The 26,784-nt window shown below is 38.0% G+C and overlaps 1 protein-coding gene across 4 annotated transcripts; it reads left to right on the top strand.

Moving 5' to 3' along the window:
• Nucleotides 1-114: 114 nt before the first annotated feature.
• EXOC3 (exocyst complex component 3) lies at nt 115-26,579 on the top strand. 4 transcript variants are annotated; one of them, XM_027679261.1, is made up of 13 exons: nt 115-130; nt 2,952-3,136; nt 6,974-7,193; nt 9,236-9,917; nt 14,187-14,304; nt 16,750-16,875; nt 18,424-18,524; nt 18,999-19,109; nt 19,768-19,918; nt 20,647-20,769; nt 23,571-23,732; nt 25,028-25,155; nt 25,625-26,579. In XM_027679261.1, exons 2-13 carry the CDS (start codon nt 2,993-2,995, stop codon nt 25,794-25,796), a joined length of 2,238 nt encoding a protein of 745 aa, XP_027535062.1. In that variant the 5' UTR covers nt 115-130; nt 2,952-2,992; the 3' UTR covers nt 25,797-26,579. The 4 variants fall into 4 exon arrangements, with proteins under 4 accessions (XP_027535062.1, XP_027535051.1, XP_027535058.1 ...); XM_027679250.1 differs by lacking the exon at nt 115-130 and adding an exon at nt 672-732; XM_027679257.1 differs by lacking the exon at nt 115-130 and adding an exon at nt 727-800.
• Nucleotides 26,580-26,784: the final 205 nt, after the last annotated feature.

Here is a 26,784-nt window from a genome sequence, read left to right as displayed (position 1 = left end):
ATCGCTTCCTGGCATGGCAGCACCCTGGGGTCTGGGCAACGCATGAAGAGACCGACATGTGAGTCCTCACATAAGTGAGGACTTTCCCTTCTCCTCTGACGGGCACAGGCACTTTCACACGGACCTGAAGGTACCACGTGATTTACAGCTTATCCATCTGTGGCACCCCTACAGAATCCCAGAATCAATTAGGTTGGAAAAGACCTCTGAGACCATCGAGTTCAACCTATGACCAAACACCACCATATCAACCAGACCACGGCACTGAGTGCCACGTCCAGTCTTCCCTTAAATACCTCCAAGGACGGTGACTCCACCGCCTCCCTGGGCAGCCCCTTCCAATATTTATCAGCCCCTTCCGTGAAGAAATCACTCCGCGTGCTTCCTTTTTTTTCCCCCCAGACGATACCCACTGCAGCGGGCAACCATTCCAACCCGCAACTCACAGGACTCGTGCACTTAATTTTTTATTTTTTTTTAACCCATCTCAGTGACCTTGAACCTGGCCCCAGAAGCACACCCGGTGCCCTTTTACAGCAAAACTGTAAAAAAACCCCCAACCAACCAAACAAAAAACCCCGAACAATAACAACACAAAAAACCCCCACCACGCAGGAGGAGGAGTGGGAGGAGGTGCTGGCGCCGGCGGCCGCGTGTTGCGCCTGCGCGGCCGGGCGTGCGCCGGCGCAGCGGGCCCTGTCAGCGCGTTCTGGAGCAGGGGCCGCGGCCCCGGTAAGTGCGGCCGCCGCTCCCGCCGTCCCTGGTGCTGTCCCCGACGCTCCCGGCGCTGCCCCCGGCCGGTGAGCGCCGCCGCGCCGACCCTGCCGGGCTGTCGATGGCTGTCGCGACCCCGGTGTGGCAGAGGGAGGCGAAGGGTGTGGGGGCGGGATGGGCCGGGGCGATCCGGGAAGCCCCCGGGGCTGGCGGGGCCGAAGGGGTGCTCAGGGCTCCTCCCGTCCCGGGGCCGGGGTGCGGGGCGAGGGAGCTCAGCGTGCCCGAAGGCAGGTCTCCGGCCTTTGCCCGGCAGGGACGGGCACCTGCGTGGATGCGGATGATTCAAGTTTCGCCACCTCTGTCAGGGAGGAGCCGGGCGGGGCTGGGACTGCTTCCTCCGAGCTTTGGAGTTTGGAGGGGTCATGGCCCAACCCCGGGTGTCGCTGCGTGCCTCCATCCCAGGAGCTCCTTTCTGGAGTGGCAGTGGCCTCTCTCCTCCTGTGAGTCTGTCGCCGCCGCTGGCTCGCGTCTGGAGCGTGAGACCCCAGGATAAGGGTGCGCTTGCAGCCGGAGCCTTTCCAGGACTGCTCGGGACTTAGTTTTGTTCACTTTTGCCTATATTTTGCTCTGAAGATGTTTGTAGCTTTGACTCACAGTCTCCGTGTAGAGTTGACAGGTTTCCTAAACTTAGCCCTTCCTTGTTGGTTGTGCAAGAGCCTGTCTGTGTCAGCAAATTGGTTACAGCGTGCTTGGCTACTGATTCTCTTCACATTGTCTGCTCGGTGTGCCTTAGTAGTGGCTTGTGTGGGGTAAAACTGTTGTAACCCTGTGGAATGTATTCGGAGTTTTTAGTAAAGGCAGCAATTCAGGATCAAGCTCTCTGCTCCAGCATACCATTTCTGTAGTAAATTCATATCTGAAAGAAACTACTATTTATTTTATTTATTTATTTATTTATTTATTTTAGGTAGGGCCCAGATAGCATGGAAATGGATTGAGCCGAACAAAGCTCATTCCAAAATGTGAGTGGTAGAAATAGAACCTGCACCTTCAAATGAAGGGTAGGAAATCAAACATGGTTTGAGCTAAGCAGGCCGGTTTTCTTGCTTTTTGCTCTTTCAGGTCTGTGCCCTTGGCACAGTTATTTTTCAGGTCACTATTCTGTTGAGATTAAGTGATGTGCTGGATATATGAATGCAGACCGCTTTGAAAGTAGGTATCTTCTTTCAAGGAATAATATGGATATGGGAGAGTATAGTCTCCAGTTTTGTGGCAGCAGAACCTAAACTGTTCTCTTTGATTACAAGACTGAAGACATAAAATGATGAAAATAATTTCGAAGCAATGAGGAGTTCCAGATATGTTCGTTGCAGCTCTGTGGACATCATTTCTTGCATCCTTGGTGACTGGGGTCCTCCCTGCTTTCTGTTAGTAGCTAGTGAAGTTTGAGAGAACAGGTCTGGCTTAATAGGCAGCAGATGTTACCTTTTCTGCAGACTAGTTTGTGTGCCTGTCTTGACTTCACTAGAAATTCTGCTGGAGAATTAGGTGAAATACTTGACTAATATTTCCCTGCATATTACACCTCTGATGAACTGGACTGATACTGTGGGAAGAACTGAAAATGAGTAGGAAATAAAAAAAATTAACCATCAAAAGTTTAAATGGAAGTGCTTTATAGTTAAGTCTCTGAGTTTGGAGCTTCCACAGCTGTTTCTCTCTGGTTTTGGTAGCAAATGTGACGTGTTGCTGCAGGGGGACTATGGTACTGTCAGCTCCACCAGACTCTGGTTCAGGAGGAGTTAGGATTTTTGCTTGGACCATCTATAAGATTCCTTTATGCTTGTCTCATTCCCTTTTTGGTAGACAAACCTGCACTAGGATTGGATAGAATCTGTTTTTTTAAATGAAAATTTGCAGTTCTTTTGTTGTTGCTGGTGGGGTTTCTGTGGTTTGTTTTTTGGGGATTTTTTTAATACAAACTTACAGAGAGTAAGGTAAATGCAAAAACAGCAACAAAAGAACATTTCAGGGGAAAAAATGAAACAGTTAACTGACTTTAAATGCAATTCTTGTAGAATTCCAATTACTCCTCTTTATAATGCAGTCTAATGATGCTTCTATCAAGTTGCACTGTTTTTATTGCCAAAGTTAATTCTCCAGTTGTTAACTTTGAAATGTCACATAGCTATCCAATGAAAAAAAGTATTTTCTAAAAATGTTTTGTTTCTTTTTAGTGCTGTTAAGTTATGAAGACATTTTGAGGACCTAATCAACAATGGAGGAAACGGATAGGGAAGCTGTTGCAACAGCTGTTCAGAGAGTAGCAGGAATGCTGCAGCGTCCTGATCAGCTGGATAAAGTGGAGCAGTATCGCAGGAGGGAAGCTCGTAAGAAGGCTTCAGTGGAAGCTCGACTCAAGGTACCAAGTTTGATAAACCTGAGTATCTGTGGTGTGGCATGAATGTACTTTCTTTTTTTTTTTTTCCTTCTGTTTATTTTTGATTCTACATTTTCAGCCAGACAGTTTTAAACTGTGACTTCAGTTTTTGCTCTGTGTCCGAAACAAAAAGTTTGTATTCTGAAAGTAATGCAAACTGATGCTGTACATCTTACTGACATTTTATTCAAGCATTTCAAGCGTTCTTATGTCCATTACCTTCTATGGTTTACCTTCTATGGTTTACCTGTGGGCAGCTACCCTTGTCCTGTGTATCCTGTCAGCCAACAAACCTTTATCTTAATGATTGAATACAAAAAATTGATGATTGCATCTGAAAAAGGATCAGTCAGTTTTGCCTCTGACTTTTACATGGGTTTAGGGAAGATAGCAAAAATACATCACACTTCTTGTCTCCTGTGGAAGTGTGTCCTGTGATTTTCCCGCTCCTGCACATGTGCACGTGTGAGTGCATCCATGTTCACATACACAGACTTAGCCTGAAACAGGACTATGGACATCCAGTGTTTATTGTCCATATCTTACTGAGATATGTGTTTTCTTCCTTCACTGGTACTCGCTAGCCAACAGTCATTTTAGACCACTATTTTAAGTACAAGGAGTAGAGCCTTAGAAAAGTGCTTTGGGAAACATTTTCTCTGATCAAAATGACTGATATACACTGTATCTAATCGTATGTTTCAGTATAAGGTAATTTATCTTACAACTATGTAATAGCTCCTTCTTTGTGAGATTCTGCATGAAGTAAAAGAAAGCTAGTTTTCTTTCACAGTGAAGAAATCTGTTAGCAAATTACATGTTAATTCTTGTCTGCGTCATAAAACCAGAAATTTTTCTGGTGACTTGGACTGGGTTTTTCAGATTTAGGTCAGAAGTATATATGGTGGAGTCTGTTAATAATGGATCAGCTCTTCAGTTACTGTGACCTATGTATAATATATGAGCACAGTCATTTGCCTGGAGTACTTTATCATTTGCCTGGCTGCTTCTATAGACAGTCATGACTAAACTTTGTAAATCTCGTAAATGCCTAAATCCGCTTTATAGGTAGTTTCCTTGTTATTTACCTCAAGTTACTTCAGTCATCTCTTGGTCGTCAGAAATACCAAAAGAAGTTCAATACCCCTTAATCAACTCAGGATGCATTCTCGAAGCAGATGATGGTTAGTGATGCCATTTTTCCCATAAGAATTACTATAATGGATGGGAGCACAGGGAGGATGCAAGAAATACTCTTACTCTGCGTTTAAACTGTATATAATTATGGTGTGGAAGATGGAGAGACACAGACATCAGGATCATCAGCCAGAGGATTTGCTGACTTCTCAGGCTGTGTGAATGAACACATGGGAAATCTTTCAGCATGAACATGTTAGTGCTTCTTTCTGACTGGGTATGCTTTCATCTTTGTCATTTTCTTCAGGTGAATCTAGATATCCTCTCCATATTCTCTCTCAGATATTTAATTATGTCCATTTCTTCCATCCAGCATTTCTTCCTGTGTAACATACATTTTTACAGGAAAAACTGCTTTGAAATGTGTCAAACTCCTCTGTTTCATGCTTGAGACTGATGGTGGTTAGTAAGCAGTATTTTTGAGGTTTGGTAGCAGAGCTGAAATAATGTGTGGATGATCACCAGGTACCGCTGTGGGCTCGTGCTTTGAGGCACTGCTGTCCAAAGTATAGGTGAAGAGCTGCTTGCACTTTATTCCAGAGCCTGTAAAATAACAAACATTGGCAGCCATCTTTGTGCACTTACGCTGCCAATGGAAAAACTTCTTTCTGAAGAAATACTGTGTATATATCCTAGGAGAGTTTGTAGGTCGTGGGTCTTCCTAAGTATAAACATGCATGAATCCTCTCCATTTTGATTCTCAGCTGCCGTGCAATCATGAATTTGAACTGTAGGGCTCTAGGGAGACCAGGCAGCCAGGATCCTGTTTCCATGGCTTCGTGTTGAGGGCTGTCACTTCAAAAGACATAAAAATGAAGTTTTGAGCCCTGTTCTCTGGATGACTTGGTTTTGTTTTCGTTTCTTTAAGACAGTGATGGTCAGTCCAATTTAAGATGAATATGCATTGTAGGAAGCAAAGTCCACAATGCATGGATGCTTCGCTCCCTGCCCCCCCCTTCCAACCCCCGGCCACAGCTGACTATTAGGAGACAAACTGAACATAGATGGCTGTCTGTTTTTAGAATTTTTCTTATCCGTTTCTGTCAGAAACTGAGATCAGTAGTTGTTTCTGTTTAACATAATCAAGCTTCTGCCAAAGTTAAATAGGCAAAAATTTGAATAAGTAATACTTAGATCTGCCTCCAAAGAAATTGAAATATCAAAACAGAAGTACTGAACATTTAATGATCATGTGATTTTTAAAATACTTTATGGTCAGCTGCAGAAGGTTGTTTATGAATATTGTATTGACTGTTTGAGTATCCTGATTATCCCTTTAAGGGAAAAATGTATTATTGCAGCAGTACTATAGATAGATGGTATATAAAAATGCCTTACCACTGCTTAATTGTACTAAATCTGGCAGGAAAATACATTTTTATCAAGAAAATCAGCATGTACATAAATAACACTAGTTTAAAAACGACTGCATTTTTCCGGGACTTTCCTAGTACATTTAAAACACAATAAATGTTGTTCACAGTTACCAGGATTTCCTCTTTGGCTTCTAGTATGCAACAAAAAGTTCCATGACTGTCCAAGTTTCTGGGCCTTAAAAGTCTGGCAAAATATGTGTTTTGAGCTTAGCAAAACCATTAGTGCCTCATTTCTTTACTGGTTAATTTAAGTCCTCGAGACATGCAACTGAGTTTTCACTGATCACTTGTCTTTGGCTTTTCTTTTGAAGTTTGTTATTTCTAGTTGTATTTTCCACTCACCTGATTTCACCTTCATCACATCTTTTTAAAAACACTTATGTAAAAAACATGCTGTGGATGTGATCTGATTTCTTTCACTCAGATATGCATTATAATGCATTTTCTGTAAGGTGTTTGGTCTGTCAAATGATATTCAGGCTTAATAGCCTTTTTGAAGAGACATTGAAGTGTCACCTGTCACAAGAGACCTATATCAATAACCTGTCTTTAAACCAAAATAATCTAGTAGTTGGATTGATGCTGTGAAACATCAGCAACCAGACCAACAAAATTTTATTCAGTTTGGGGGTAGTTGTTTGTTTTGACCGAATCACTTTTGATGGTTTTTTTTCCTTCAGTCATGACAATCTGGAGGGTGTTTTGGTTTGGGTTTATTTACTTTTTTTTTTTGAACATTTCAGAATTTTATTTTTTTTTCCGAACATTTCCAGTTGCAAGTCAAAATCTGTAATTGCTTTAGTAAAATGCTTTGAGAATCCATACGTACCAAGCACTCTATTGAAACATCTGGATCAGCTTTCTTTTGATATCCCCCTTCGAAATTAATTTACGAATGAAATGCAAAGAAATCTCATTCTGCCTTTCCATGATCCGGATTTAATACAGATTCATAAAGTTGATGATCTGTCTACCTAAGCTGCTATGTTAGCTTTGCTGGTGAACCAATTGTATCTAGGTCCTTTAAAACTATATACAACTTCAAAACTTGGGAAAAGAATATGTGCACACACACAAAGTTGTGCGTGCACAAAGTTGCACATTTCTAGTAAATTATAATATTTCCTTTTTATTTTTTTCCTCTGAAAATGATAGCTACTGAAATGAAAATTAATTCTTGAGAAATGTTGAAAATAAAGAACTTATAATGATTAATAAGAATTCTTTCTTTTTGTTTGTATTTAAGGCAGCAATACAGTCACAGTTAGATGGAGTACGAACAGGCTTAAGCCAACTGCACAATGCACTGAATGATGTGAAGGACATTCAGCAGTCTTTGATAGATGTCAATAAGGACTGGAGACAGAGCATCAACACTATAGAAAACCTCAAGGATGTTAAGGATGCTGTAGTGCAACACAGCCAACTGGCAGCTGCTGTAGAAAATCTCAAGAACATATTTTCAGGTAATCTAATGTTCTTTACATGATCCATCACATACTGGAAGCTCTTTAAATGGTGCTAACAGCTGTAAGGTTCTCAAGTAATGTCAACTTTCAACCTCACTGGGAATGAAGAAATAAGGAAGAATTGCCTACACAACACGTTTAGAGAAGTAGCTGGAAACTGTTTAATATAGATGAAGACTAAATTGTGCTGTAGGAACTTCTAGTCCGTCCTATCTCTTCACCAAACACAACTCACAGAGAAGTTTCTTGCTAGCAATCAGTAGCAGGGATAACATGGTTAATATAAAAGGCTGAAATATGCAAGCAACAAATAGAGAAAGAATATTTGTAAAGTTCTGGTATGTTGGCACCTGAGTTGTGCACCTACAGTAAGCCTATTGGGTACAATAGTCCCAAATGATTTAAGGAACCCAAAACATTTTCCAAACAAAGATAAAAATGGGAGATGCAAGATCTCCAGTCAAAGATTCCCTGACAGTCTTTCATACTCAGCAGTTAGGAGCCTCAGGGGTTTCTGTTAATGTTGTAAATGCAAGTATAAACTACCTGAAGTTCAGTTTCAACTGTGCACCGTCCTTGCTTCAGAATTAGGCAGCACAGTCACAGAAACCAACTTGTGCATGAAGAAATTATACATGGAAGACACTTAGTTTTTGTACCACTGCACAATTCTGAGGGTTTGCAAAATTATGTATGATTAATGTGATGTAATGGATACTGTGAAGATAAAGAAAATGGGATTACCTCTGTCATTTGGTGCAGCCTTTTTAGTGTGCATTACGTTCCATCTGGAATCGTGGTGAATTCCTTGCCAGGACTTTTCTGCTTATAAATAATTTTAAGTATTTTACCCCTATAGCCGGTGCTAAACTTACCATACTAATTTGATTTTATTTAAATGGTCTTTTTTCTCCTCTTATCTCCTAAAACTCATACACAAAGTGTACCTATAAAGAAAAATTGTTTCCCAGTCATACCAGTTTGATTAGTTTACTCTCTCTAAGCCTGTATCCAACTGTTACAGTACCAAACTGGATACAGTGTGCAACTTAGAGAAAAAGAGTACTGTTCACATGCAATGTCTAGCAGTTAAAAACAAAGAAACAACAAAATTATGCATGTTCCAATGCTGAGTTGTTTTGTTTGTGTTGTTTCCTATTGCACAGATGAATGCAATTGAGACAATAAACCTTTTCAGGTACTGAGGAGTTTTTAGTATGATGCATCTCCCACTGGAGTTGCTAAACAGTATACTTGTTTTGCTCAGAGATCGAGTGTTTTAAAAACCAAATGGTTTTCATCATGGTTCAAAAGACAGCTACATACAATCATTAAACCTTTTTGGTGGCTGCCGGTTTATCACTGGCTGTCTTTTTTGCAGTGATAATTTTTCTGCTGAGATTTTTCAGTTCTTTCCCCCACAGAATCCTAATCTTCTTCTGTAGTATTCCTCAAATACTGAAAAATAATAAAGAAAAAAAAGCTTCTAAATACTTTAGCAGCATAGATAATTATCCCTATTTTTCCTGTGTGCCTTAAGTAGGCAAAAACTGTTCTTTCAAGGAGGAGGTAAAATTTGGCATTTGTTGGGTTTATGGAGCCTCAGGTTCAGCAGAGTGAGTGACTTTTAGTCAGGTAAGTTAAGAGCTTTTTGTGTACGGTATAAGAAGGCTAGTACTGCAATTTGTTTTTTAGTAGACTTTCCTGGATTCATTCACTTATTTATTAGAGGTGGGAGGGAAAGAGGAAATTATGTTCTATTGGCACTATGATCTTTGTTTAGCCACTGATCAAAATGGACCACTGTAGTTCATAATGTATAGTTACATTTATACATAAAATAATGTATAAAGTATAGCATTTACTAACAATTTTTGAATATTTCAAAATAGTTTCATTTAAATTATTTAAAAATAATTCCTACAGCTGTTCTCCAGCTTTTTTCCTAGTGCTTTTATTATCTTGTATTTATTCTTTGTGTTTTGATTTTGTGGTGTTGCACCCTTTGTAATTTTTCTTCTTACTTGCCTTGCCTTCAGTTCCAGAGATAGTCAGGGAGACGCATGACCTGATTGAGCGAGGGGAACTTCTGCAAGCTCATCGAAAGCTGATGGATTTGGAGTGCTCTCGTGATAACCTGATGTATGAGCAGTATCGCATGGACAGCAAAAACACACATGACATGAACCTTATCCATACATACTTTGGGGATATGCAGAAACTGTCTGAGGAATTGGCAAAGCAACTTTGGATGGTGGTTCAAAGATGTCTTGTCACAGTCCGTAGAGATCCAACCTTGCTTGTTTCTGTTGTGAGGATAATTGAGAGGGAGGAGAAAACTGACAGACGCATGTTAGACCGGAAAAAGCAGACTGGGTTCATACCTCCTGGCAGACCAAAGAAGTGGAAAGAAAAAATGTTCAACATTTTGGAAAGAACTGTGAGCACGCGAATTGAAGGCACTCAGGCAGATACTAGAGAATCTGACAAAATGTGGCTTGTGCGGCATCTAGAAATCATCCGTAAATATGTCCTTGATGACCTGCTCGTGGCTAAGACCCTGCTGGATCAGCGTTTTCCTCCACATTATGACATTTTCAACAGATTGCTAAACATGTATCATCAAGCTTTGGCCACCCGAATGCAGGAACTTGCTGCAGAGGATCTGGAAGCAAATGAGATTGTTAGCCTTCTAACTTGGGTTTTAAACACATACAACAGGTAAGACCTCCTTATATTTTCTGTTAGCAGTAGCTGAGAGTAAGCATGCAAAACATAATGTGTTAATATTTGCATGTCTGTTAACATACAAGAAGATAAAAAAGGCTAATATCAAAACAACAAGTTCTTCACTATTTGTTACACATTTTGCTTTCTGGCAGTTGCTTCTTAAAACTTGTTTACATTTTCTAATATGTAATTTTGAGTTGCTTAAAGTTTTAATACAGTTAAAGATCTGTTTGAAGCTACAGTCCCCTTGTATTTGTGTACCAGATTGGTGAAGTATTGGGAAGAGCAGAAGAGGCTGAGAGCTCATGTGTGTGAACCAAAATATTTGTTGTAGCCACAGCCCAGGAAGATCTGCATGGTTATTAACTTTCTATTGTTCTTTTTTACAGGGGTTGGGACTGTTTCAGTTGCTTCATTACTGTTAAATGGAAAGAATGTAGTAACTTCCTTCAGGTTTTCTCTCAAAACTCTGTGGTGATTTGTTAACCTGTTAGCAGAAATTCTTCTAAATTATTTCCTCTGATAGTCTTAGACACATTTCTTTTGAGTTGTGTGATTTGTTGGGATAACTTAAGCTTTGTGGAGATTTTTTTGCCTCCCTTTTTTTTTTTTTCATCCTCTAGGTAGAAACAGCTCAAATGGCAACTGTTTAGTTTTTGCTGGTGTGTAGTTACTAGAGCAACTCATTTGTTTAGGAAAAGTACTGCTAGCCTTTCTGCAGTGTATGACTGTAATCTTGTTCTGAATAGCTGGCACTGATCCAGATTCTGTGCTGTGTGTACTTTTGCCGTCTTCAATTGTTCAGTCTCTCTAGTGAAGCAAGTTGAATGCTTGGTTGGTTTGGAGTATAATACCATAAAGTAAATAGGTAGGAGATAATACTGTTCTGGAAAATTTTTATAACCAGCTTTAAGATTCATTTTGCGTTCAGAACTCCGGGCTTTAGTCTACACTGCAAAGTTCTTCTACTTTTTCTTCCCTGCAAGGAACAATGAGGACCACCCACTAATGCATACTTAGATACCTATGCAGCGTATATGAGAGATACAGCCACTAATAAAAAGCCTAATTAATTGGCCTTTTCTTCTTTTGAAGCCCAGAGGAATAACTCTACAGTGAATGAAAATCAGAAATATGTGAGTCCTTCTACCTACAGTGGTGTGACCTCGGCAGAAATCCTGCTCTCAGGTTCTTCATTTATGTTCTGGGGCTTGTGTCCCAGTCAGGCAAATCTTGGTCTTAAAATTGCCCTTCTATCCTTCCCTCAGAAAGCAAAGTGTATTGTTACTGAGTTAGACAATTCAGAGCTAAAGCTCTCTCAGTCCATGTGTTCCATCAGCTGCAGGGCAAAGTTAGGGAGCAAAGCCGGAGTTGCATCTGTTAAGAAAGCAAACAAATCAAAAAGGATCACTCCTTCTAAAGCAAATTACGTGGCTTGTAGCACGTGGTGGCTGAGTCTTGTGAAGCAAATGAAGCAGTGAGGGGAGTAGACACAGTACAGGATATCTGAGAATGCACTTCTACCCTGTATATCTGTAACAAGTGGGATGAAAATTAGAGACAGTATCTTGCAGGAAAAAATTAAGGCTTTGACTTTCTCTTTTCTCTAAAAAAAAAAAACCCAAGAGGGCAGTACAGTAATTTTTGTGTATTACAATAAACTGTTATAAAGAGGATGTTAATAACTGGAACAGGCTGCCCAGAGAAGTTGTGGATGCCCTATCCCTGGAAGTGTTCAAGGCTGGTTTGGATGGGGCCCTGAGCAACTCAGTCTAAGGGGTTCACCTCCTTGCCCGCAGCAGGCAGTTTGGAACTCTAAATGATCTTTAGGGTCCAGCCCAAACCATTCTATGATCATTTATTGTTGTATATGTTAGTAGTGCACAGTGGAAGAAATCGGCTCCAGTTTGTGACTGGAAAAGTTCTCAACAGGGCCACTTGGGGAGCTTATCAAATGTCAGTTGCCAGACATCTCTTTAAAATAAACAGTTCTATAGAGGGATATGTTTATAATAAACAGGGAAGGAGGATAGACTATATGACATCATGAAAGCTGTGTTTCTGTGATAGTTCACCCTCTTTTGCCCTGTATGAAATATAGGTTCTAGACTGCTGTTACATTCCTTGTTCACTTCTATGGAACATTATATAGTGGAAGATAGTTTTGTCCTTTCTAATTTTTCTCTACTTTTATTAAATGTAATTGAACATTAGAGGGAAAATATACATTTGTATTGTATTTGCATATTATAGCTGCACTTCAAAACTGACTCAGAGAATACTGACCAATTAAGAGAAGCATCAAGGGTTTTTTAATGTTATGCGTTAATAAGAAAGTCCAGCATAACTTCTGTTTACAGTATTTGCAAGATAGGATTTATAAAAGGATCGTGACTTTTTTTAATCAGGGCATGTCTTGGAAGGTCTTTTTAGAAATGTGCTCAACTCATAGCTGAGAAATGAAGTGATGCTACATGTGGAATAATAGCCTTTAATATTTGAGTGGGATGCAGTTTTCGTGTGCTAGGTGGATTTCTCTTTCATACTGAAGTCAATGGGAGTTTTGGAAACACACTGTTGTTAAAACTGTACTGAGTTGAGACCAGGACTCTAATCTGTGTTTTAGGGAAAATATAAGTCTTGTAAGATCCTGATGCCCATAATCATAGCATTATTTTATCAGATACTGATCAGGTGGTGACAAAACTGCTAAGAGTTCCCCAGCATTCCTACAGATAGTGTCAACAAGCTTCACTCTAAGGAACAGAAGGAATGTTACTATGTATCTAGTTAATGTCTCTGTAGCCTTGTGAACAAGGATAATGATATATAATGAAGCTAGAAATATTTTCTAACATGGCACAGTGCCATAAAAAGCTTCTCACATTTCCCCTAAAACAACATAGAGCAGGTCCTGCTATTACATGTATTCTTTCAGTAAACAGCAACAGAAGGTAATTCAGTTTTCTGAATAGAATAGATTGAGCCACTTAAAATAACTTCACTCTCTTTTCTTACAGGCTCAGGAAGATGTTACAAGTATGAAGTGTTCAGTCACAGTAGCATTTATGATTTCAAAGACAAGAATTCTGGTATTTAAGTAGTTAGCTGTAGTGGCTGTTTCAGTGCTTTTAGATTTATTTTTTTTCATTACATGGAAGCACCACTATGCTGACTCACTGTAGAACAACTTCAACTTCCAGAACTATACAAACTGGACACTTGTTTAGGAATTTATTTTTAAGTTACCATTTGTTTTTATAGTAGCCACTGCAAATATAGAATTTGTGGTTTCCTTCTGAAAAGCACACTATAAATGGAATGTGAAACAATTCATGTTATTATGATTGAATATATTTCCATCAACTGTAATAAACCACTCTCTGAAGAGTGTGGTTTTGAGCTATTGATTTTTTTGAGCATGAAATATGAGATCTTGTGCTTTGGCATAGGTTTGGGTGTTTTTTTAATTACACAAGCCACTCAGTATATAATCTTATTATATATAGATGCCAAATATCACTGTAAAGTAATAATTTTATTTAATCCTTGCCAAAATATTTTTGAAGGTTGCTCTAGTTTCTTTCAAATTCTATAAAATCAAGAATTGCAAGGAAGTGCTGTTATACAGTGCACATGAAGTGTACTTTTGATTTGTCATGAAAGTTGCCTCTCCCTCATATTACCTATATTTTCTACTAAGACAGGAAGCACAGGTAGATTTTTTTCTTAATATATTTTGATTTTTATATGGATGTGGTACAAGTAGCAAAACAGAAGTTCTGTGGAGGAACTGAGCACAATAAAAAAACCTGTCACTGATCTTTCCCATTCTAAAATTCAAAATGTGTAAATTGTCTGTCATCACCTCTGAAATTTAAAAGACGTAAAAAAGTCACCTATTAAGAGCCCACAGATTGAACCTGTTGGCTTTTTTTTAGTTTTAAATAATCACTAATTCTTGTACATAGATGTCAGGAATGTATGGGAGGGTTGAATATTTAAATGTCTATAACATTTTTTTGTTATATGCTGGGCTATAGCTTTTGCATTCTGCTCCTTCTTTTATATAGTTTTATTTAGATTCCTTGTAAACACTTTTACTGTTGCAATACTATTAAGAACTTTTTGACACATGTAGGTATTGGAAAATTGGAAAATTGCCCTTTACAGTGGACATACAGAAAAAGCTGCATGATCTAACTTTTTATCTCATTTTTCTTTACTAATCTGCAAGGCTTTTTTTTTTTTTTAATTCAGTGCAGAGATGATGGGAAATTCCGAACTGTCTCCAGAAGTGGATGTAAATTCTCTGGATCCTCTGATTTCGCAAGATGTGGTAGACCAGCTTCTCAGCAAGTATATGTCAACTCTTACTGTGAGTAATAACAGTGCAAGGACACCTTCAGATGAGTTTATAGCTGCTTTAGTACCTCAGTGCTGTTCCTCCATCTGAGAAAACTAATGTGACAAATGTGAATCCAACACCATTACTTTTATATATTTTCATATCCTATGTGTAGGTTTCTTTATAAAGTTATAATCAGATGATTTTATCGATATAAGCCTTGACATTTCAAGGAGTAGTTATGCTTTACAAACTGTTACTAATAATTTCTTAGAAAGGAAGGAATTCCAGTATTCATATGCTTAAATCCACAGTGCTAGTATGTTAGGTATTACTATACTTAGAAGACACTGAATGCAGCTTGGTTCCTATAGTAACTACATCAACATTTGTTACAGATGTGACCTTTTGAAGGTAATCAGGAGGTTCATGTTTGCCTTTTTGATTCTTTTAACAGCCTTTTTCCTTTCATGCCTGTCAATTGCACGAGCATAATTTCCTTTTGTGGATGCCCTTTCATGTGCATCTTAAACATAAAGGCAGTGCTTCTTCGTTATCCTAAGAGTCACTAGAAATTGGTCAACTACCTGGCAAAGCAATCATTATGTGATTGTAAGGTTTGATAATGCATTTTGCTTTAAAGATCCACTGATTGCCTCTGACTGGATGTTTGGATAGTTGTAACTTTGGACTTGCTGTTCTTATATTATTCAATGAATTCCTATTCCTCCTAAGTTTAGGAGCTCTGCCAAGCAGAGGAGGGAAATTTTTATGCTTCTTTGGATGTGTCAGCTACTAAAATATTTCTAGTAACAACAACTACTTGGACTTGATACTCATCACAGTAATATGCACCAATCTTGTTATGTCTCAAGGAAGTTGCCAGTAGAGGCTCTGGTTCACATTAGCTTTACTAGGACTTTTATGCAAATTTATTTTTTCTGCACTTACCTTTAGGACAAAAAACCCATTAGTTTGTTTTCTCAAGCTACTTTTGTCTTGATCTAGAAAATGCCTTTGAATTCATTTTGACCTTACGATGAAAAAATATACCTATATTGGTTTTTCAGAATTGTTTTTTCCTGACTTACTGAAAAATATTATGTATAGAAAATTTATTTTATTTATACAACATAAAACAAAGCTGCTACTCTGTTAAACAGAGTGGTTTTCTTTTTGCTGGTTTTGATGTTTGGCTGTATCTTCTTTTTAAGGCAGAAAATACTGAAACTACCTATTTGTTTCACTTCTACTTTATTTCTTTTGATGTTGTTAGAAGTGTTTATAAACAAAATATAACTAGTTCTGTTTGGGTAAATAAAAGTATTTCCTAATTGTGACTATCAACTTAAACACTGATCTTTACATCAATAAGAATGTCTCATTTTCATGAGAAATAAAATGCTAATAGATTTTAACAGATTTCTAGCAGATTATTTTTTTTCCAATCACCTAGCTTGAAAAAGTTTTTGCAAATGCTGATCTTGAGGTGAAAAAAGTCCCTTGGGCTGCTGGCTTTTAAAAGATTAATTCTTCTTTGCAAATCATGTCTCATCAAAGCAGTTCCCATGCTTATAATGAAAAAAAGATACTACATGGTTTCACATAATTGAAGATGGTACTATGTGGACTTCTTTGCCCTTACTGTGCATGCCTGTTACATATTGGAAAGAAGTAAGAATATTTAGATTACTTGGGGTTTTAAGCAAATATGAACAAAATAGAACAAAGGCAGAAAATATCAACCCAACCAAGAAAGAAATCAAAGAATCCAATTACATATTTAGCGAACATGCTGATCTTTACTATCTGCTCTTGTGAATAGGTCTGTTATTTGTCATGCAGAAAACTGGTTTGATGTAGTTCTAAAAGCAGTTGTTCTTAATGTCCGTTTGCTGTATGATGAGCTTGTTGGATGGGAGGAGAGCCAACTATTGTATCCATCACTATGTTCTGCAGCACTCAAGTTCCAAGAAACACAACCCATTCAATCTAATCCTGGGTTTTTGTCCCCAGCAGTAACAAACATCAGTTTCCTAAAACGTAGGTGTAAAAGGAACTACAAGCAGAAATGTGGTATTTTTTCTACGTTTAAGTTTTACCCTAATTTTTTCAGTTGTTGTAAAATTCAGTTTGAAACCTAAAGCCTGAGCCTTAATAAATGCTTCCAAAGTTAGTAAACATGTTTATTCTGACAAACTGACTTGTCCTTTTTGTTAGGAGCACTCCCCTTCCAAAATGTGCATAAGCTTCAAACTATATCACTAGTGTACCAGTACTAACCTTTGTCAGTGCAAATTTTAATTTGTCTCTGTTCCCTGTATCCTGTAGGAATGATGAGAATGGTCAACATTATCTGTTACTGTGCCACTCTTCATTATGGAAATGACTATTATTCCAGATATTGTAGCAGGGTGTTTTGTTGTCTTAAATTAAAAAATCTTTTCTTTCTCTTGGTTGCTTTATTTAATGAAGTCTAACATTATTGGCTGGCTACGAAAAGCACTGGAGACAGATAAAAAAGACTGGATAAAAGAAACTGAACCAGAGGCAGATCAAGATGGGTACTATCAGACTACGCTCCCAGCTATTGTTTTTCAGGTATGAGAACTTGGTTATTCTAGAAAACCTACAGAAGCAGTACAGGGATTTGAGGGAGTGAAGGGATGTGAGGGGGAAATCAAACATTTTGGAATGCCATTGTGTCTATGTCTTTTGAAGTATAATAGGGTTTTTTTCCTGTAGAGGTGTTAGTTGGATGGGTTTTTATTTGCTTTTTTTACATTAACACTTAAAGACTTAGTTCTTTTTATGTGTAGATTAGAAACACATTTTTCCCAGCCTGCTTAGTTGATATTTGAGTTTAGTTAACTGCTTTTATGTAGCTCTCTTGATCTAAATTTGTAGTATAAGCCTACCAGATGAGACGTTTGTAAGTTTTTAGAACAGTGTTTGTTAATAGAGTGCTGAGTTAGTTAGGTTGTTTGTTAACATGGTGCTGATGTAGTTGGGCATGTATTTGTTTCTATAAGTTATTCATTACACAAACACCTTAATACTAGAATAAAATGATCCATTAGAAGTCAAAACTGTTGCTGTTTTAAGCGCTACTTCAGTTAACATTAATGTCTGTCTAAATGATTAAATATCCTTAAAACAGAAAAGATAAACCTATTTCTAAGCTCTTAAAAAAAAAAAGACCACAAAAATACCCAAACTTGCACCACCCTGTTGTCGGTAGTGGAAAGTTTTGAAAGTGATCTTTATCATAGAAAAATGTCAGCTTATTATGCTCATTTTCTAATTTTTCTTTACAAATATTTTGTTAGATAACTTTAATGAAAGTCTCTTCTTCCTGCATTTGTTTCCCACTTAATTATTTTCCTGGCTTATACCAGGATTTTTGGTACATTCTTTCACATTTGTATTAGGGCCAAGGTTGACTTCATCTAATCATTTTCAGAAAGTGTGTGATGTCAAAGAAACTGGTGGCTGATTGGCTCTAGTGTTATGCTTTCAAAGACTGAAGTGTCGAGATTGATGTAGCAGTGAAACTTTCAAAATCATCTCAGCATAAAAGCAGCTCATGTTTCCACCTCGTTTTGTACCCTTCCTTTCCAGTTCCCTCCTCTCAAACACAGTTGCCCATAGGTCACCTAGATCTTGTACCTGTTTGTGTTTCTAAAGTTTAGGGACCCCTTTACTTCACTAATGTGAGCTGACTACTTTCATATATGGGAGAAGTAAAAGAATTTGAGTTATAAGGTTATTCATTACTAACTGCAGGAGCTGACCCAAAAACTTAGATATGCTGTAAAGCCAAATCACTCCTGAATTAAAGATATTAAGTACTGTTTTATGAAAAAAGCATGCAGCTGTTTTCAGTGTCCGGAGAAAACTGCAGCATGCATTAATGGTTGTCAGTAATATGTTAATTATTCTTATGGAAATAGTGACTTTTGGTTTAGTTAGCAGCAGTTGTTGGGCTTGTTAAAAAAAAAAACCAAACCAAAAATAACAACAAAAAAACCCCAACAAAAAGCATATGTAGAACTGATGCTAGAGAGCATCTCCAACAAGGTAGGAGTTCTGTCTTTGGTTTACCACCGATAAAGGCCTCTCTTTATAACTAATCTATTTTCATCTTAGATGTTTGAGCAAAATCTTCAGGTGGCTGCTCAGATAAATGAAGATTTGAAAACAAAGGTACTTCTTCTATGTCTTCAGCAAATGAATTCATTTTTAACCAGGTAACATAATGTTTAAAATACAGCTACTTTATCCTGCCTCAGTCTCTCTTTGTTCCTACAATTCCAATACTTGTTTTTCACTTTTATGTTTATTGCTTTGTCTTTCTCCTATCACATTCATGCCAGCTAAGCTTTTCTTCCCTTCCCTTTTCTTTCTTCTTCCCTTCCCCAGTTTCACTGCAAAAGTTCTTTTGTGATGGTGATTGGCACTTTCAGTTCCACGCTGCAAATGCCTCTAATTTTTTGAGTTGGTTCCGCTTTCTTTTATATCTCTTTATCATAAGGAAGACAGAAGACACCTCCTTGGCTGGATTCTGCCCAGAACAGAGAGACTAAATGTCACATGAGCAGCAAGCCCTTTATAAAACACTTCTAAATACCTAACAAGCCCTTATGGAGCATTTGGACCTATGGGTGTACATAAGTTATTACATATTTGTGTCTGTTTAATGCCATTCCTTGTATGTGTTACAGGTACAAAGATGAAGCACAGTTGTATAAAGAAGATCATCTGAAAAATCGTCAGTATCCTCAGTGCTATGTTCAGTACATGATTGCAGTCATCAATAACTGTCAAACCTTTAAGTAAGTCTGCATGTTCTTGCAGTATTGTGAGAAAAATAGTTAGATATTTCATTTGTAGTACTACCTATTCCAAGGACCTTCTCTTCTTCTGTATACAAAGAGGGTTTCAGTTAAGCTAGTTTAGCTGACTAAAGATATTGCCATTTTAAAAGGCAGGTATTGTGATTGCCCCTCACTGGTGAAAAACCATTTGTTATTCCAAGAATTTCATTGCCAAAGAAAAACTAGTCTTCAACTTCCAGAATTTGGAAGGGTCATTTCAGTTAGTTTGACTGGGGCCTGCCATCTTTTCTTACATTGGATCTCTCACAGGTCACCTTCAAGCAGTGTACTCAAGGTGAACTGAGCTGGGGAAAAGTAAAGGTAGACCTTCTATTAAGAGTATCAGAACAGGGCTCATGTTTCAGTGTTCAGCAATCCAACACCTTATTCATCCATATCTGCTGCCATTGTCATGTCTACAAGTCATTAACACACAAGTAGTCTAGGCTGATCACCTTAAAATCATACTGGAGAGTAAATTAAGGCTTCCAGAGCAAGTGACACGCATTGTTTCCGCTTGCAAAAATAACTATGTCTCCTATGTCTTTTTCTGTGCATGCACTCCAAAAATTGCGCATCAGTGGATGATGAAAAGCTTTTTTTCTTTGTGTCACAGAGAATCTATAATCAGTCTGAAAAGAAAATACTTGAAAATGGAAATGGAAGACACGTTGTCAATCAGTCATGCAAACATGGATGCAACTTTAGACATCATTGCCAAAGAAGGATGCTCTAGCCTGCTAGATGAAGTCTTCATGGATTTAGAGGTTAAAACTTTCTCCCTCAAAAAACCCAGAAGTGTTATAAGGAAAGATAATTTAGGAAGGAAGTAGTTGTGGAGCCTTTTGATTGCTAAACATATAAGATATGTGGTGTGCTAGCAAAATGCCAGTAAACACTAGTATCGTTCTTCCCTGGTATAGTTTGCATGTAGGAGAATGGAAAGTTGCTTAATTATGTTTCACAGGATGACTTCAGGCAGGTGCTTTGTATATAGTTAATATTTTCTAGCAGATTTTACTTAGTCTTATATGTATGTTGTTGAGTTTTAGGAATTATTTGGGAAACTACTACTGTTACTAAGTTGTCATCAGGAGGTACAGTTCATCTGTAATTAAGATATTCAATTGATTCTAGAGGTCAGCCCTTTCTGATTGATAGATTTCCATGTTTAGGAATGCTAGCTTCTAGTATAGAATTCCTCAGGGAAAAAATAATTACTAAAATGAAATGGGGAGTATTGGGAGGGAGGCAGTTAAATTAGAGAAATAGAGAAATGGTAGGGGTGAAGAAAGATGCTCTGTGACTCAGTAGATTTGTAATAAAATTTTGAATTAATGTAAACACCTTGAATGGTTCACATGAGGAAAGATGTGGGAGCAGTGTAGTTTAGAAATATATGACAGTTAAAATTGTCTCCCCTTTTTCAGTAACTGCACTGATACAATGAAACTGTCAAAAATTCAATCTGATCTATTGTTCTTTACCTTCTCAGCCGCACCTCAATGAGCTGATGACGAAGAAGTGGTTGATGGGGTCTAATGCAGTGGGGACTATCTGTGTCACTGTAGAGGATTATTTCAATGACTTTGCAAAAATAAAAAAGCCATATAAAAAGGTAGGTGCAAAATATTCTGTGATACTTTGCTAATGTACTCTGAACATCATGTTGATTTGGAATTTCTGAATACTAAATGTGAGGGGAGATCTCATTGCAGTCTACAACTTCTTCATGAGGGGAAGAGGAGGGGCAGTGATTTCTTCTTTGTGGTGACCAGTGACAGGACCCAAAGGAATGGCCTGAAGTTATATCAGGGGAGGGTTAGGTTGGATATTAGAAAAAGGTTCTTTGTCCAGAGGGTGGCTGGGTGCTGGAACAGGCTCTGCAGGGAAGTGGTCACAGCACTAAGCCTGACAGAGTTCAAGACGCATTTGGATGATACTTTCAGGTACATGGTGTGACTCTTGGGGATGGTCCTGTGCAGGGCCAGGAGTTGGACTTGATGATCCTTGTGGGTCCCTTCCAACTAGGTATATTGTGTGATTCTGTGGATGGAATTCAGAATTGGAATACAAAAATTGGAATCGATTCATCACTAGAAATGAAAAAGCCTTCATCATCACATTGCAAAAGTCCGAATCTACTGTTTCTTTCTCATCTTTTTGTTCACAGCCATAAAATATTGTCAAAGACATATCTAAGTTGCAGGATTTAGTCCAGAAAATTTATTGGCCTGTTACTAAATATTCTTATCAGCTTGTACTTTTCTACCTCTCCTCAGAAGTTTGTAGTCAGGTAAAATTAGCTTTTCTGATACTAGTTTTGCTGGTCTGTAATTACATTTTTTTATAAATGCACATCAAATAATTCCTAGTTTTAATATATACAGTAGAGCATAGCAAATTTGGTGCCTTACCAAACGCATAGCTATGTTTAAAGTGCTCTTACAACAGCATAATGTGCTAGGTTAGGTTATCTTTTTCTTTCCTGTGGTCTGTCAAAGGATATCTGGATTTCTCTATTGATAGAAACAAGTGCAATAATATGAAAGATTAAAGTCAGGTTTGAGTAGTTAAGACAGCATGTCTTAAATGATTCCGCAAGACTTAGGAAACTACTTGAAGCTAGCAAGATCAGTACTTAGGTAGTACTAAGTAGAAGGGCTTAAAAGACAGTCTCCAAATTATACACTTACTCTTTCTTACCTTAGTTCTTAAAGTGATAAAGAAAACTGCTCAGAGTTTCTCTGATGATCTCTTAATCTTCAGTATTTGCAGAACCTAGAGGTTATTAAGGATGTGAATAATACGTATTTTTAGTCCAGAAAAAGAGCAGAAAATAAGTTAGGAAGATCCCAGAATTAGTCTTTATCCATGGAACAGCTTTCTTTTCCATTCTTGGCATGAGTTTTTAAGTCTTGATACCAATCTCTGCAATCACATATGTTTCATCATGTAGCATTTATTGCCACCTTGTGGGGAAGAAGATTACAAACAGATTTTTTGACATTCATCATATCTGCTATTCCACTGTCTCCCATCACAAAAAAATCTCCCATACACGACACCGTATGTTCTAGCACTGGATGAGACACACTTTTGTCTCCCATGAACAAAGCGCCTGCAAGAAGACTGTAGCCCAGTGGGAAGGACACTGTTCTGGAACAGAGGGGATCTGGATCTAACAGTCATTCTGCTTTGCCATTTTCCTCATGTGTAAAGTGAATGCCCTACGATCACACCACTGGCTTTTCTGGAGTGTTCTCAGTTGTAGTAGAGCTGTTCTTCACTTACTTCTCAGCAGGATGGGGCATATGTGTCAGTCTCCCACAGTCTGTCCCGTGCAGTTCATTTTCCTCCGTGTAATTGGCATCAATTCCACCAACGCAAGAGAAACCATCCCTGAACAACCAGTAAACTCTGGTATTTCTGCACAGTCTTGAAAGCAGAACTTGAAATTTTCTGTGTCCTGGATGAGGGCTGTCACTTCCAGTACTTTGCAATCTGCTGTTTTCTCCCTTTTTTCCTCCCTTTTCTCTCTTTCCTGAAACCTTTCTCCAAATTTTGACTGAAGAACATGTTGACTGAAATTGAGTCTTAATACATACTACTAATAAAACACAATAAAAAGTTTGAGATTACCTGTTATGCCAGCTTTTTCTTAATTGTAAGTAACTCTGCGAACATGCTTAGGGGAAGGAAACATACCTGAAGACTTGCGTGATTTAAGGACTCTCCTTACATTACTGTTAAAAAATAAGCCTGTGAAGGTTTTGTGATTTTAGTTTTGTTCTTTATTTCCAAACCTCAGCATTGCTCTTGCACCAATACTAGATGCTTCACCTAGGTACCAGTAGCTATTTCCTATAAAAAGACAAGTGTAGAACATCAAATAAGTCAAGGAAGATCTGAGAAAGTGATTGCTGCAGGCTTGCCAGGCTTAGCAGACTTGACCCAGAGCACAGATAACATGGGCAAGATTTGCAGTGCTTTGTGCAATGTACCGGAGTTCATCAGCAGAAGCTTCTATGGTGGCTGGTCATTCCTTGACCAGAGATCCAAAGAGCAAGGCTGCAAGGCCAGGCACAGGTCTGTTTTAAAGATTATCCATGTTTGGATGATGACTTCATGTTTGTTCTTCTGTCTTTGGTGCTCCTCAAAAATAATTCAGACATGTCATTAGAGATATCTTGGGTTTGTTATTTCTCGTAATCGGCACATCATTAGGGAGGGACAGATTTTCATTTCTGTTAGCGCTGTGAAAATCTAAACCCACTTAGAATCTGTAGCAGTTGCAAAAACTGTATACTGGTGATTAAGTGCAAATACACAGTTCAAAGCCAGATAATTGTCCAAAGCCTAAAAATAATGGCTACATTTGCAGGTATCACTTAGGATCACCTTTTTCTTTTCCTTCAGACAATGACTCTTGAGGCCCATCGGAGAGTAGTTGTGGAATACATCAGAGCAATCATGTTGAAACGTATATCTTTCAAGAATGCAGAAGAGAGAAAAGAGGGTGCAGAAAAAATGATCAAAGAAGCAGAACAGTTCAGATTTTTGTTTAAGAAGCTTGCAGCTGTAAGTATTTGCTTTGGGTAATGCTGTTAACCTTGTAATTTAGAATAAACCACACGTTTACTGCTTGGGGAAAACAACGAGGGTTAGATCTCCATGTCTTCAAAATGTTAAGTGACTTGTAAATATCAAGGATGCCAGCTGAGGGCACAAACAGTTTCTGAACACACAGGCCTGCTGCTAAAATTCCCGAGCATCAATTTGTACTGCTTTGTGCTTATACAGCTCTCTGCAGCTGAATATTTGAATGGCCTCGCAGAGGTAGGTCCCCTGAATTCATAATAGTAAGTGCAAGAAAAAAGCAGTTAAATGTTTGTTTAGGAAAAAATGTTTAAAAAATTGGGCTTTGCTTTTCCTGGCCAGGAGAAAGGGTGATCAAGCATTGAACAGGTGCAGTTATGTATTACCTAAGGAACATGCAGTGTATTAATTTGGATCAAGAGAACAAGTATATTGACCTCATTTAAAGTGCAGTAGAAATAGAAAAGATGGGCCAAATATTTGAGAACCAATGTATAAGGTAGGCCTAAGATTTTTAGTGCGTAAGGAACAGGAATCTTCAGAAAAGGTCCTAGGGCCAACAGATGACAAAATGCAAAAAGAACGCACAGAAAGATAAAGCTTGAAAAACTGGCGGAGTTCATCTCTGCTTGGTGTGGAAGATGTTGGGGCAACTCCTGCATCAGAGCCCTTCAGGATGTGGGATTCTGTGTAAGATCTGTTCAGATTAAGACATTGATAGAAAATGTTGTGGAATAAACGAAACAAACAATACCAGATTGGCAGAACCAGATGACCTGGAGCTAAGAGCACTAAAAATAGTTTAGAGATTAAATAGCTAAAGTTCAGGTGATCAGTTTTGAAAGCTGCTTTACTGGCCAGATGATTAGAAGGAATCTAGTGCAGGGCCAATTTTTAAGTAATGTTTCAGAAGAGATCTGACTTTCATGTCAATTATTCCTAATGTTTATGCTGGTAGATTACCCAAAGTTAAAGACTAGAATGTATCACCATGTGGACAAATACAACGTACTGTTTGTATGACATGACTTTCTTCACTGATATTCTGAGGGTAGGTCTCTGAATGAAGAACAGGGAAAGAGAGAAGGGAATTATGGTGACAATTCACAAATATTTTGGGGGTTTTAATGTCTGAAAATTCAGCTCTTCAGGAAATTCAAGAGCATTGTTAGACAAAATATTAATTTAAGGATTGTTTGTAGATTTAGGGAGCATTGCTATTGTTATTGGGCTTTTTTAGTTTTGGTTTTTTTGTTGTTTTTTTTTTTACTTTGCAGGGCTCTGGAGAGGACACCGAAGGACTCTGTGACATCATTGAAGCCATTGCAGAGGTTATCAAGCTGACTGATCCTTCACTGCTCTATCTGGAAGTTTCAACTTTAGTCAGTAAATACCCAGATATCAGGTAATTATCTTTGCCCTCAAATTTAAAAGATAGATAGATAGATAGACAGATAACAATTATAGTTTCTTTGTGGTCTTGGGCAAATTTTAAAACAATGTGAAAATGTGTTCACATTTTTCATATTTTAGAATGTAACCACTTCCTTGTGAAAAATAATGATAATGTAAAATGTATGTGAGCTGGCCTAGGAGTTGTGTGTGTTTAAGTAGTCAGTGGTACGGCAGAGGAATAATTAAAATACTTCAATTCTGTGTTTTGGGAGGATAAAACAGGTTTTAGAGTCCTAAAAGCAACCAAAACATTGCTTTATATTGAGCTGGAAAAGCCAGTTCTGAATGACTAGATATCTGATCGAGTATTAAAGTATGTGCTGAAACTGAGTGAAAGGATTGCCAACTAAGTGCTGTTTCTGACAAAATCTTACTTTGCAAAGTTTCCTAATGCCAGTTTTACCATTTTCCTTTGGCAGGGATGACCATATTGCAGCTTTGCTGACAGTGAGAGGTGATGCCAGCAGGGATATGAAGCAGACTATTATTGAGACTTTGGATCAAGGTCCAAGCCAACCGAATCCAAACTATGTGCCAATTTTTAAAGAAATTACAGTTCCTACCCTAACTGTGCCAAAACTTCTTAAGTAATTGACAACTCTGTGTTTGTGTGTCATGAGTGCTCTGGGATCAACAGATTTGAAATATTTGAGGGCAAATTTGGCAATGCTATTTCGAATGAAGTTCAATGTACATTGATACTTGCTAGGCATGTTTCTAAAAACTTGGATGTGAGGAAATGTAAGATTTCTGAAATAAGATGGTTTAAGGGACATGCTTGAAGAACTAAGCTTTTAATGGCATGGGAGGTTTTTTACTGACCCATTTGTTACAGCTGTTTTTGCTGTCAGCAGATACTTTTTTGTTGTGCAGTATGTTTGCACAGTGCACTGCAATGCTATATAAAGATACTTATACCAAAACCTGCAGAGCTGTATTAGTGCTGGATATACTAACATACATTGCTTACAATACTTAAACAGACTCCTTTAGAGCTGTCTTTATATAGCACTGCACTGAGTGTTAAAGTCCTGAACCCACTTTCACATTATATTTTGTGTATGTACTTAATTTGGTGTAAAATAGTTTATTGCAGAAAGCTTAATTATGAAATCAGTTTCCTGAATTAAGGGACTGAAAGAAATTGCTACAGTGCAATTTGATTATAGGTTGAATAAATAAATAAAGACATAAGGTACAATTTTTTTCATTGATTCACTAAAAATAGCACATAAAGCACCACCCGTTCAATAAAATGTTAAATCATTTCTGTGTTCAGCTATGATTCTTTGCATCCTTATAGATTTACAGAAGATGTAAATCTTTTTTCTTGTTGTAAGTGTGAATAAATATTGGATTTAATAGTTTTCTGAACACACAAGATACTGGGTTTTATTTCCACGGTATTTTCAGATTAATCTGTTTTAATTATAAAATAGTACTAGACAATTGTGGGTTCAAAAATACTGCATGAAGGACACAATGAAGGCATTATCTGTTATACTTGAACAGAGCTGTCAGAGGTAAGTCCAAGGAAGACATGAGCCTACATTGTTTTACTTAACATTCTGAAGTTTGT

This window comes from Neopelma chrysocephalum, unplaced genomic scaffold (assembly GCF_003984885.1).
Source record: "Neopelma chrysocephalum unplaced genomic scaffold, ASM398488v2 Primary Assembly neopelma1_22b, whole genome shotgun sequence".
Lineage (NCBI taxonomy): Eukaryota > Metazoa > Chordata > Aves > Passeriformes > Pipridae > Neopelma > Neopelma chrysocephalum.
The sequence above is the reverse complement of the archived record's forward strand: the minus strand, read 5'-3'. Positions and strand labels throughout refer to the sequence as shown.

Bases quoted from the DNA above. Each gene is read 5' to 3' on its own strand.
- EXOC3 (XM_027679261.1), top strand. From the start codon at position 2,993: ATGGAGGAAACGGATAGGGAAGCTGTTGCAACAGCTGTTCAGAGAGTA. The intron at 9,918-14,186 runs GTAAGACCTCCT...TTTTTAATTCAG, and splicing joins GTTTTAAACACATACAACAG to TGCAGAGATGATGGGAAATT. The intron at 23,733-25,027 runs GTAAGTATTTGC...TTTACTTTGCAG, and splicing joins TGTTTAAGAAGCTTGCAGCT to GGCTCTGGAGAGGACACCGA.